This window comes from Cynocephalus volans, chromosome 4, assembly GCF_027409185.1.
Source record: "Cynocephalus volans isolate mCynVol1 chromosome 4, mCynVol1.pri, whole genome shotgun sequence".
Taxonomy (NCBI): Eukaryota; Metazoa; Chordata; class Mammalia; order Dermoptera; family Cynocephalidae; genus Cynocephalus; species Cynocephalus volans.
Window position 1 is genome coordinate 71,682,669 of NC_084463.1, and position 12,499 is coordinate 71,695,167.

General features: G+C 36.6%; 1 protein-coding gene across 1 annotated transcript; it reads left to right on the top strand.

Moving 5' to 3' along the window:
- Positions 1–1,091: 1,091 nt before the first annotated feature.
- LOC134375606 (macrophage metalloelastase-like) lies at positions 1,092–9,695 on the top strand. The gene is made up of 10 exons (XM_063094207.1): positions 1,092–1,196; positions 2,167–2,411; positions 3,005–3,153; positions 3,239–3,364; positions 3,923–4,084; positions 4,626–4,749; positions 5,570–5,703; positions 6,079–6,238; positions 8,705–8,814; positions 9,598–9,695. Exons 1-10 carry the CDS (start codon positions 1,092–1,094, stop codon positions 9,693–9,695), a joined length of 1,413 nt encoding a protein of 470 aa, XP_062950277.1.
- The last annotated feature ends 2,804 nt before the right edge of the window (positions 9,696–12,499 follow it).

The following is a 12,499-nucleotide window of genomic DNA, read 5'->3' on the forward strand; positions in this document are numbered from 1 at the left end:
CATCTCAGAAATGGTCCTGTTCCTTATCCTGGAGGAATGAACGCTGTACATAGAAACCGAGAAGACGCTGAGCAGACAGCCCTTGCTGGGTAACCCCAGTTAGTCTATTAGTGTTAGATGACACTGTTCTTGTGCAATCTCATTTCACACTGTTGTGCCTGCTTCATAGAAATTAAGCATTAAAATGGACAGTTTTCTCTGTATCTTTAGATCTTTATTCTGTAGGCTCCCATGTCATGTAAAAGTATGATACGATAAAATTTGTTATCCCTTTTCTTCACATAAATCTGTGTTTATCAGGTGATATTTTAGAGAACATTCAGGGGGCTGAAGAGGATGTGTTCTCTTGACCCCTACACCAACTTTTCCTATCCCCCAGAGTTGAAAAGTGTGAACCTTCATGTTGCCACCTGCAGATGATTTGGGAGATAGAGAAAGATCTGGAGTCTTTCCATGCAGGCACCTGGTTAATATTTGGCTTCAGCTCAGATGACTGAAGATGTCAAGTTACAGAATTAGGATCTAAGGCTGTATAACACATAAAACAAACATAGACCTATCGTGATATTATGAACTTTTCTTTGTTAAATGTGAAATCTCTGCATCACAGTTCTCTAGGGAGCTAGATTTGTCTTAGAGAGGTTCCATCTCTCCTAGCAAAAGTATTTTATTGATCTAATATTTTAAATATACTTTCAAAAAACTGATTTCATCTAAATGAACATAAGAAAAGTATTATTGTAAAAATTGAGAATACGAAGTCTTGTTAAAATATATTTAAGTGATCTTTATGTTTTAGGTGACTGATATTTCTTTAACAAGGGCTTATTATGTAGGCTGGTGGAAGTAAAAGCTTATTTATAATTTTGAAGAAATATACTCTGAATTGCCTAAATGAATAATGGGTTAGATGCTAATTGCATGTTTTTGAGAAAATCCAAGAATGATATCACCTGTGAGTCACTCAAAGGATTTTAAATTCACAGACCCTGGCATAAGGACTATATAAAGAGGGATATTTAAGGAACTTGTAGTAAACAGGAACAGAGGAACAGAGTAAATTGAGTTAAACCATTCAGGAGAAGTTCACAATGAAGTTTCTCCTGTTGACACTGGTTCTGCAGGTCACTGTTTCTGGAGCTGTTCCTCTGACCAACTCCATAATCCTGAAAGATGACGATGTGGCATTTGCTGAAGTAAGTAATGACACTATAGTATTGATCTAGCATAATTTTTGTCTTTAAGATGTATTGAATTGACCAATTTCATTTTGAAAAGTACTAGCTGAAAACTGGTCTAGGAGGCTGTTTGCTTTCAGCAATGAGTTTTCTTTGCCAAAGAAGAATATATATATATATATATATATATATATATATATATATATATATATATATATATATATATATATATATGTATGGGTATTGGTTTTGAAAGACTATTATGAAAGGGGGAGAGTGAATTTTTCCCTTCTACTAAAAAGTGTTTGTCGAGGAATATCAGTTCAATACAATTCAAGTTCACTTCTTTTATGGTGTTTCATGTTAATCACTTAATGCTAGTCCAATGGCATGACCAATTTAATGAACTCTGGCTACCATGATAATTTAAAATACTCTCTTTACCCTCCCTTATCCCAGATATTTCTTCGTAAGTATTATTTAAAAAACAGATTTTTTTTATTCTTAATTTCATTACCCTAATTAAGAATTTGAATTCCCTACTGTCTAATATTATTTTAACTTTGATATATCATAGTTGTCCATTGTGTTTAGCTTTGGGTTTTTAAGAAACTTTTACCCCAACTTAAATTCATCATTTATCCATCCTAACATTTTGCTGCTTACAGAATGGCATGGTATGCTAGTCGGTGAAATTGCTTTTAAAGAGTAGAAACAACTTGAAGTAGTAAAAACATAAATTGTTTTCACTGGACTTCCAGGAATAAATCTTGCTAATCATTTATAACGTATCTTTGACAGCACAGAAAATTAAGATTTTTTTTCTTATTATAATTAATTGACCAAACAACAATAATCTAAACTGTGCTTAAGATGTTCAATATTTCTGGTTCGAAAGCATCAGTGTGCAGTTGAGATATATATGCAGAGCTCACAACAGAAACTTTTTTGAGTATAATTGCCTAATTACCAATTGTATTTTTTCCAGAGGTATTTGGGAACCTTTTATGGTCTTGAGGTGGACAGAACACCAATGACAAAAATGAAAGACGATAGAAACTTTGAGAAAAAAATCCAGGAAATGCAGCAGTTCTTGGGGCTAAAAGTGACTGGGCAACTGGACACATCTACTCTGGAAATGATGCGCACACCTCGGTGTGGCGTGCCCGACAGTCAGCCTTTCAGGACATTCCCGGGGAGGCCAGTATGGCATAAACGTTCTCTCACCTACAGGTAATAGAGGTGTATGTCGTCATGTATTTTTCTAATTTCCCATAGGTCTGACTTCTAGAAACCTGGCCACTTGGAGATAGTGCTAAATCTGGAGGTAGATAAAGAGCCTCCCTCAATTGTTAACACCATCTCTGTGTTAAAATTCATTGTCACTAGAAGAGAAGACTGTTTACTTGAGGAAGAGTTGTTTGGCTTGCTAGTCCTAAGCAGAGTAGAAAAGCTGTCAATAAAAGCACAATAAAGCTCAGTATAATATAAATAAGACACAGAAGAGAGTTTATATAGAATAGGCAAGATGGATAAATGCACAAGCCTTGGGGCAGGTGCAAAAGCCGTAAGATTCTATAGAAGTAAATCTCACAATAATAAGGTACGAGTCACAAATAAAAAGAAATCAAGTTAGATCTTGGTTAAGGAGGAAGCTGCCCAATAAAAACTGTTTCTGAAGTTAATGCAACTAGTTTTTCTTATCTGGACTCTTGATTTATGAAATGATTCATCCTCCAATGGTGCTAGCAGAAAGGAAGTGTTGTGAGAAGACAAAATCAACACATGGTTTCCATATGTATTTCTCTCTCTTTTTGCTGATGAAGAATCACCAATTACACTCCTGACATGAAGCGTGAGGACGCTGATGATGCCATCCAGAAAGCTTTCCAAGTATGGAGTGATGTGACCCCCCTGAAATTCATAAAGGTTAATCAAGGCGAGGCTGACATTATGATACTTTTTGCATATGGAGGTAAAGAACTTGGACCTCATCTGTGTCATTTGCCAAAATCTGCAGCATGTATAGAAATCTAATTTTCTCTCCTTTTAAAAAAAAGATCATGGAGACTTCAGTGCTTTTGATGGCAGGGGTGGAATCCTGGCCCATGCTTTTGCACCAGGAGCTCGTATTGGAGGCGATGTACACTTTGATGAGCATGAACAGTGGACTGAAAATCACCGTGGTAAGCACAAAACAAAGCAACCCCCAAAAAATGAAAACAAAAACCCAACAAATTCTATATTATATCCTGGTTTAGGAAGACTACATTCTGAACATTACAGGATGGAAAAATTTCTTCTGATGATAATCAGTCTAAATCAAATTTAACGCTTTGTCTGGGTTTCAATTTCACCCTCTATAAATTGAGGCTAGTAGACTAGAATATCTTAAAGATCAGCTCTAAGAATCTATGAAGATTCTATGAGCTAAGAGTTAGCTCATTAGTATAAACTCAGAGGAACCTTAGATACATAGTATGGATAGGTAACAGCTGTTATTTAGGTGATAAGTTTGTGACAGTGAAATCTGTAAACTCAAAAGCAAACACAGACACTGACTCTGTATGTACCAATAATCATAGGATTAGATGGTCATGTGTGTGATTCATAATATGCTGACAATTTCTTAGATTCATAGTGACACTGAAAGATAGTTATAGAGAACTGAAAGTTCCCTATAGAGAAACACAAGATGACTATCTATTTCACTGCTTTACCCCTTTCGGTTGATTTTCTCTTAGGTGTAAACTTGTTCCTTGTTGCTGTTCATGAGATTGGCCATTCCTTGGGTCTTACCCATTCCAATGATCAAAGAGCCATAATGTTCCCCTCCTACAGATATTTAAACCCCAACACGTTTCGCCTTTCTGCTGATGACATACGTGGCATTCAGTCCCTCTATGGTGAGTTGAATTTCTTTATCATTTGTCATATGAAAATATTTACTCTTGTGAATACTTAATCATATCTACATTTGGATAACACTTTAATATCTTTCTTCTTTTGGATAACACTTTAATATCTTTCTTCTTTTGGGTCCCGTGAGAACCCTGTGAGGAAGGCAGCACAGATATTATCTTCATTTTACAAATGAGGACAAGAGACTTAGTATGATCATGTCAGAGCCAGAGGCAGAACCTGAGGCCTCAAGTCTGGTTTTCTTTCTATCCAAGATACAATTGCCCAGCTAAAAAGACAGGGTAGAGAGAAAATAATGTAACTGGAAAAGGGAAATCAAAGTGTTCAGATTTTTATGCTCCATAATGTTGCAATCATATAGAAAAAAATATCCTTACTGTAATCTTCCTGTGAATATTATAGAAATCTTAAATTGATTTTGATGCAATATTTATCAAGAAAATTAAATGTTTTGAAAAGAATGTTTCTTCCTCTTATGAACTGAAAGAAATATTTTTTCTAATGCGTCTTATAATGTATTTACAGGAGGCCCAGGAAAGCATCCCCTCATTCCAACTCCCAACAATCCAAATTCAGCTGCCTGTGACCCCAATTTGAGTTTTGATTTTGTCACTACAGTGGGAGATAAAATCTTTTTCTTTAAAGACAGGTAGGATCATTTTTATATCTAACCAATACTAAAGGCTCTGTTCTTAGATTTTTTTTTCAGAGTATAGTGAAAAATGATGGAGCATGAAGTAGATAAAAGTTTTAAGTAAGAACGTAGAGTTGGTTCTGTAGGCAGTAGAGAGGTCTCGAAGGTTTTGAAGCACAGAGCAACGTGGATACTTTATGTTTTAACTGGAAACAGGTGTGTAGACAATGGATTTGCAGTAGGAATATGGACTGGAATTAGAAGACAGGAAGCAGAGAAGCCAGATTATTTTAATCACAGATAAAAATGGTAAAGTCTGGAACTCAGGCTGTGAGAGAGTGCCTATGAAAAAGACTTGATTTCTTGATTGTAGAGAAGAGAATTCCAGAATGATTTATGGTTTCTGTCCTGGAACACAAATTTAAGCAAATATTGCAGGGGCGAGTGGGGGGGGGAAGTAGGGAAGATTAATATTTGGTAGGTAATACAAATATTCCCTATTTTTGAGATGACAAGACTGAGACACTGGAATTTAGGTAACTTCCTTTAGGTTACAAAACTGGTGAATGGATTGTGGGGCCGGACTAGAGCCTTAGATCCCTGGATTCCAGGCTCCAGGGTATGCCATACACCAGGTTGCCTATTAAAGTCACTGTTGGTATCAAAGAATTGATTGGAATCCTTTCCTCGTGGTGCTTCTACCCAGACATGCATGGAACAGAATGTGGAGAAAATGAAGAGAAACATTAAGTGGTTTCGCAGGTCCCTTCCACTCACTTTCATGCTTCTTGAGTCACATCAATTCTTCACATGTGTGAAATGTCTTTCATTTTAGGTATTTCTGGTGGAAGTTTCCTGAGAGACCAAAGACGAGTGTTAGTCTAATTTCTTCCTTATGGCCCACGCTGCCATCTGGCATTCAAGCAGCTTATGAAATTGCAGCCAGAAGTCAAGTGTATCTGTTTAAAGGTAATTGCAATGTTTAATTTTTCCATTCAGTCTACTTCAAGAAAGAGAATAAATTAAGAAAGTATTACTACTTTTTATAGACATAAACCAAAAAGACCCTTCAGATTTTATTAATGGTGGCTCTGAACTGTAAGCTAAAATAGCCTAAATACCTAAATAAGATATACAACTTTGGGGAAATGTTTGTAAAATACAAGATAGTAATACTAATGAAAAAACATATGGAACCATAGGAGATAGACCATGTTTAGTCTTAAGAATAACAAGCGATCCATTTAGAACTGTGGAAAAAGAACAATGTTGTTTTTAGTAAGTTAGTACTTGTACTATTCTTTCTGTATAATTCCAGTGTACCACTTTTCCTTGTTTTCACAGATGACAAGTATTGGTTAATTAGCAATTTAAGACCACAGCCAAACTATCCCAAGAGCATACGTTCTCTGGGTTTCCCTGACTCTGTGAAAAAAATTGACGGAGCTGTTTTTAACCCACTTTTCCATAAGACCTACTTCTTTGTAGATGACCAGTTTTGGAGGTGAGCTTTTATGATTGGTAATTTGGCCCCTAAGATTTGTGAGACAGGCAAAGAATGAGGCTTACCAGAAGGTAGTTTTCTACAGAAGTTCTCAAAGATACTTAATCTTCCTTGGAGAGAGATCAAGAGAAAATAGGACTGAAATAGTTATTGTCAATCTACTTCTTTTCTCTATACTTCTGGTTTCTGATATATGAGATAGTACTCATATTGGAGTATAATATACTTCTTTAAAATTCCATCTTTATTTATTTTTTAAAAAATTTTAAATGACATTGTAATTATACATATTTATGGGGTACAGTCTGATGTTTTGTTACATATAGATGTTGTATAATAATAGGGTTAGGGTAGTTAATGTATCAATGACCTCATGCATTTATCATTTCTTTGTGGTGAAAACATTCAAAAGCCTCTCTTCTAGCTATAATGTAATATACAAAACTTAATTGTTAGCCATAGTCACCCTACTTTGCAATAGAACATCAGAATACTTTCCTCCTATTTTATTGTGATTTTGGACATGTTGGCCAACCTCTCCCTGTTTCCCCTCCTCCTCCACGCCCTCCCCAATCTTCTGCAACCCGTGTTCTATCCTCTGCCTCTATAATATCTGAGCTTGGAGAAAATTATGTTAAGTGAAATAAGCCAGGTACAGAAAGAGAAATACCTCATGTCCTCACTCATATGTGAGAGCTAAAAAAGAGAACAATAAAAACCCAAATAAATAATAATAATATGAAGTTAAACTGTTAAAAAGGAGAGAGAAGAACTTTGGTTACTAGAGGTGAGAAAGGGGAGGGGGGAGGTGGGATAGTGAGAAGCTGTTTAATGGACACAAAATTACAGTGAGATAGGAAAAATGAGCTCTATTGGTGTACAGTCGACTCAGAAATCTACAGTTAATAATGATTTACTGCATGTAATCAAATGACTAAAAGTGGGGAGATCAAATGTGCACATCATGAAGGAATGATTAAGTTTTGCAATGATGAATATGCTAATAACCCTGAATAGATCAGCACATTGTATGCATGTATTGAAATATGATTCTGTACCCCATAAATATGCATAATTATTATGTTTCAATAAAAAATTACTAAATAAATCCAACCCCAATATAATTACCATGTATATATATAAATAAAGAAAAAAATATATATGGTGTGTTTATAAAAAAAGAACATCTTAAATAAAGTGTCATGTTACTAATCATAGCAGACCCACATTGGGAAATAGTGTTATTGCTGGATGAGACGTAGAGTTAGTCTACAGTCATTTTGGAGGGTGTGTGGGTTTCCAGACTCCTTTTCATAATCACTGGACCCAAAAGACAAAATGAGGAAGCCATCCTCTGAGTGACAGGAGATCCTGCACGGTCTTCTCTGGCAGGAAATTAGCTAGTCAGGTGAGGACTGTGTGTCTGTCTCCTTTGTTTCAAGTGTCAAAATTTTGAAAGAAGACAGGATCCCTTCTACACTCTTCTGAGGAAACCAGTCATTTCCCAGATTTTTGTGTGGTGCACATGAAGCATAATAAAATGTGTTAAGAAGATTACATCATAAACACTACTTTTTCTTAAAATTTTAAAATTCAACATCTAATTCCAATTGAATATCACATGCTTATTACCTGAGTTTGTCCACCAACCCTTAGCCCTGCTTGGAGACAAAAATTTTGATTACGGCGAATAAGACTTTCTGAAGAGCTCCTAAATTGGTGTAGTTTGTCATAGCCTACTGTTACCAGCATTAGCAATTCAACTCTAACCAGAGGCTCTATGTACTTTTCTGCTTTCACGTGGCCCAGGATTTTTCTTTCCTTTAAAGGCCACTGGGACAGTGCTAAGCAAGCAATAAATACTTGGAGAACTAAATTGAACAACAATAAGATAACAGGTAGATTCAATTGCTACTTGGAACTCTGCAGAGAAACAAAACTCTTTGCACACACTGATAGAAGAGAATTTAGGAGAGAAACCAGAACCTGACTACACAGCCTGGGCATGTAAACAGATGTATTTTCAATTTCTTTCTGACATGTATGTTTAAAACCCTTTGGCTTCCTGGCACTTAAACCTTTCCCTGTCTATTATATTCTGGGGGCAAATGGTTGTGTTTGTCTCAGTGGAAAGTTTTGAAAAGAAGGCAATGACTGGCAGCTAAATAATTTGTCAGTGGGAGCCTGGGCTCCAGCCAAGTTACCCTCAATTCCTTAGGAAGCAGGACCAGGCACTGGTGGAAGCTGGTGAGAATGTGGGGAAAGGCTTACTTAGACTCAGGAAGCCCAGGTTTGGAGTTCTACAGGGACTTGCAGTACATCAGTGAACTGTTTAGGTACTTGGTTTTCTTCATCAGTACAGTTAAAACCTTTTTGGGAAGAGCCTTTCAGGAGAGAAGATGGGTTTGTGGTTCATGTCCTGAAATGCATTTTTTGATTGTTTCTGTTAATGATTTATTTGCTCAGGTATGATGAGAGGAGACATTCCATGGACCCTGGCTATCCCAAATTGACTACCAAATACTTCCCAGGAATTGGGCCTAAAATTGATGCAGTTTTCTATTTTAAAAGTAAGTAGATTAGGAAACCATGAAGATACTGGAAATTCCATTTTACAACACTATAAAACCTCCAAGATCCACAAGTGGGTCTCCAAATCAGAAAGGAATAGGACTCTGCTGTTATCCTAGGGCCATGCAGGGAAACTCACACTATACTTGGCTCAGAACAGGCAGGCTGCAAGAATGAGCAGGGGCCGGTGGCACCAATGGTGTACACCTAGGGGGGTCTGGCAGGCAAGGGGACTGTGATTGTCGCCACTTCCCATGTGGCTGAGCCTCTGGAATTTCCTGTGACCACATCAGCTGTGTGGCGTGTGCAAGTGAGCGTGTGGCAGCCAGGACTTGGGTAGCCTGTAGCCTTGCCCTTCTTGCTACCTTGCGTTCTCAACATTTCTTTCAGTCCCTTCTACCCTCCCAGGCCCTCTGGACTGGGGCTGTGGGTGGGAGGAGAGAAGCTTGAATTTGTGTTGTGAATGTCTTCAAGCAAGGTCAGCCAAAGCAAACTTGTTCATTGGGCCAAGATATTTTGGTTTTGATGATTCCCCCAGTGTCTTTTCCTCCATCAAGTCCCCCATGTACTCCACCTGGGCCTATATCCAGTGTCTTGAATCCTTCACCTGGAGTGTGACTGGCTGTAGGCAGATATCTGGGGGCAGGATACACAGCCAAAGGTCCCCAACATTTATATTCTTAAATCACATCTCATCTGATCTAGATAAGCTATAAAAACAGATTTATGTTTTTAAAAGAAATACAAGAGAATTATTAAACGATTTAATTTGTTTTCATTTTTAGGACACTACTATTTCTTCCAAGGATCTAACCAATTGGAATATGATGTACAATTACATCGTGTCACCAAAATACTGAAAAGCAACAGCTGGTTTGGTTGTTAGCAATGATGTAATTAATGGCGTTAGTTGATTCATTTCAGTTTAATAAGTATTTACTGTATACTTGCTATGTGCTAAGTATACCACTACATAGTGGTACATATCATAAAATAAAGTAAAAGCTACAGAACATAAATAAATCATTACACAATAAATGATAAATTATATATCAAATATATAATATTTTTTAATTTTAAACACTCATTGTCAATTTTTGCTTGACTTTAAGTTTGAAAATATATAACTTTGGAGAATGCTTTATAAATTGGTTCTTACCATTTTTGGACTGAGATATTATAATTTCTTCTCTGGCTTACCTCAAATTAAGTATGTATATTTTTTGGTCAAATAAAAACTTTAAAAGAAAAATTTGGCTTTTAGTATTTATTTTTGAGACACTGAATGTGTGTTTTGAAAATAACTCTGAACATCCTCCTAAACAAAACAAGTCTCTCTGCGATTGTACCAAGGAGTGAATAGAAATATGGCAACTAGAAAAAGGAGAAAGCTTAGATTTCATTTGGTCACTTGCGTAAAGCCACCTGTACCCTTGGTCTCAAGACAAGAAAGCGTTCCCTAGAGTGCTCATGACCCCGGGAAGTCCTTCAGTGCACGAGCATGAGACAGGAGAAGAAGGGACGAAACGAGGACTTCCCACTCTGGCAAAGTTTGCAGCTCAAGTGTCACAGTGTGGGCCGTGTAATTGCTGCATGACATTGACAAGCTATTAAATTTAGGCTTTCTGAAATTTAAAGGGTAAATAGTAGTGGTACCCATCTCATTTGTTTTATTGTAAAACAACAAAAAACACAATGCCTGGTGAGCGCATCATTTACGTAGAGTGGCCTGTCTTGTGTCAATTTTCTCTACTCCCTTGACACATATTCTTCCTATATTCTGGATTGTATACATTTTAGAGTACTCACTAATAGCTTATGAAGTTGTGGAATAAATGGAAAACCATTGCTCAATATCCAAAAAATGGTGAAGCCCATTTCAGGTCAAATGATTATTTTTGACTAGACGAAGGAGCTTAAATCAGGGGGAAACATGAGAATCAGAAAGAATCTAAATGGGCCTTTGTCCTTCATTTCTTAGATCCATTATCAACTCAAGTATGTGCTTCCTCAGTATACTGATCCTAGAGTTGTTTTTGAAAGGAATAGAATTAAGGCAACCCTCAAAATGTTATTCCCCACAGGAAACTAGAGGCTTGATTTCCTTCAAAAGGAGAAACTTCCCTATACAATCAGCATTGAGAGAAAATCGAATGGTATCTGGATTGAATTGTCTTTAGGCTTTGGTAATTCAGAAAGAAGAGCTTTCTTCTAAATGATGACTGAATTGGAATAAAAGCACAACGCACACCCCCTCACTATCATGAGTGATCATAAGAAATGCCTTCAAAAATTTAAACCATGAACTTTCCTTGGTCTACCTCTATCTGTGTTATATTTCCAAATGTTGTTAAACAAATCCTTATAATGTTAAATCAACTTAACAATAACCCACAACGCTCGGACCAACTAACAAATCCTTATAATGTTAATCATGCGCCAGAATTGTTTTAATGGCTGCACAAAAATAACATAAAATAAAATTGCTAATTAAATCATCATGACAAACTCGAGGTGAATACTACGATTCCCATTTTCAGATGAAGAAACGGAAGCATCAAGAGTTTAACTGACTTGCCCAAGGTCACAGAGCCCTGGACTGCATTTCCAACGCAGGCAGACTGACCGCACAATCTATGTTATTAACTACCACAAAATTCTGCCTTTCAAATTTATACAATAAAAAACGTCAAATAACGTCAAAATTGCTGGCACTCCACTCTACATTCCTCAGCACTTTTATGTTACTTTTCAATTAACAATCTTTAAAATGTCCTAAGAGTTCTCTGTGTCTAGTCTGGGGAATATCGTTTTTCCCCGGGAAAAGGAGTAGTGTCATCTTGCTGATGTCAGGAAAAAAAGTGTCCACGCACTTGGAAATACTAGTGACTTTACAACTGAGTGCTGGACATTGTCTAGCAGATCTTTTGGGGAGTCACTGATTTTATGAGGCTGTAAACCTTTTGCTTTCTATCGACTAGTATGTATCTTCTAACTCTCTAATCATAGAAAACTGATAGTCCTACAAGTGCTTCTTTTCCATAGCAATGAAAATAAATCTTACCGATTAAAGATACAATTGATTTGTGCCTGGTGGAGGTGATAACCTCAAATATTACATTTTATTGCCCTATAAGATATTAATTTATTTATATCAATAGAAAATGTATTTCAGCATTTCTTACCACATGCAAATGAGTTCTTCAGCCCCTTCTTTGAACTGATTTCCTCATGCGTTAGTAAGTTAAATAATATCTTTAATAAGTTCATTTTATATTTGCACAAAGTCATATTTTTAACTTTCTCAAAATTATACTGTCGTGCTAATTAGCCATGAGGAAAGGCAACAGGCCTGCCTACCTTGTAGTCTATCAGGTGAAGAAGACCTTCTAGCAGGCAGCTCTTCAAGACTGTCAGAACTGGAGTCTAGTTTTTCTGATCTTGCCTACCTTCTCACCCTGGAGTGGGATAGCGAAGGGCATTGACCTTGTTCCAAACAAAGGGAAGGATACGTCACATCTGGGTTGGGTACAATTTCCCAGGCTCACTTTTTAAACTTTGATCATTCATTAAAAAATATTTGGAATATGCTTGACTCTAGAAACTGTGACAGGCATGGGAGATGCAAAAATTACTAAGTTTCTGCCTTCAAAGATACAAAATACAGTAAAAACATAAAAAAGACAGATT

What these genes read in the sequence shown, in the direction of transcription:
- LOC134375606 (XM_063094207.1), top strand. Translation starts at nt 1,092, where the DNA reads ATGAAGTTTCTCCTGTTGACACTGGTTCTGCAGGTCACTGTTTCTGGA. An exon ending in GATACTTTTTGCATATGGAG is followed by an intron (nt 3,154 to 3,238) that starts GTAAAGAACTTG and finishes TTTAAAAAAAAG; the next exon opens with ATCATGGAGACTTCAGTGCT. An exon ending in TTTCTATTTTAAAAGTAAGT is followed by an intron (nt 8,815 to 9,597) that starts AGATTAGGAAAC and finishes CATTTTTAGGAC; the next exon opens with ACTACTATTTCTTCCAAGGA.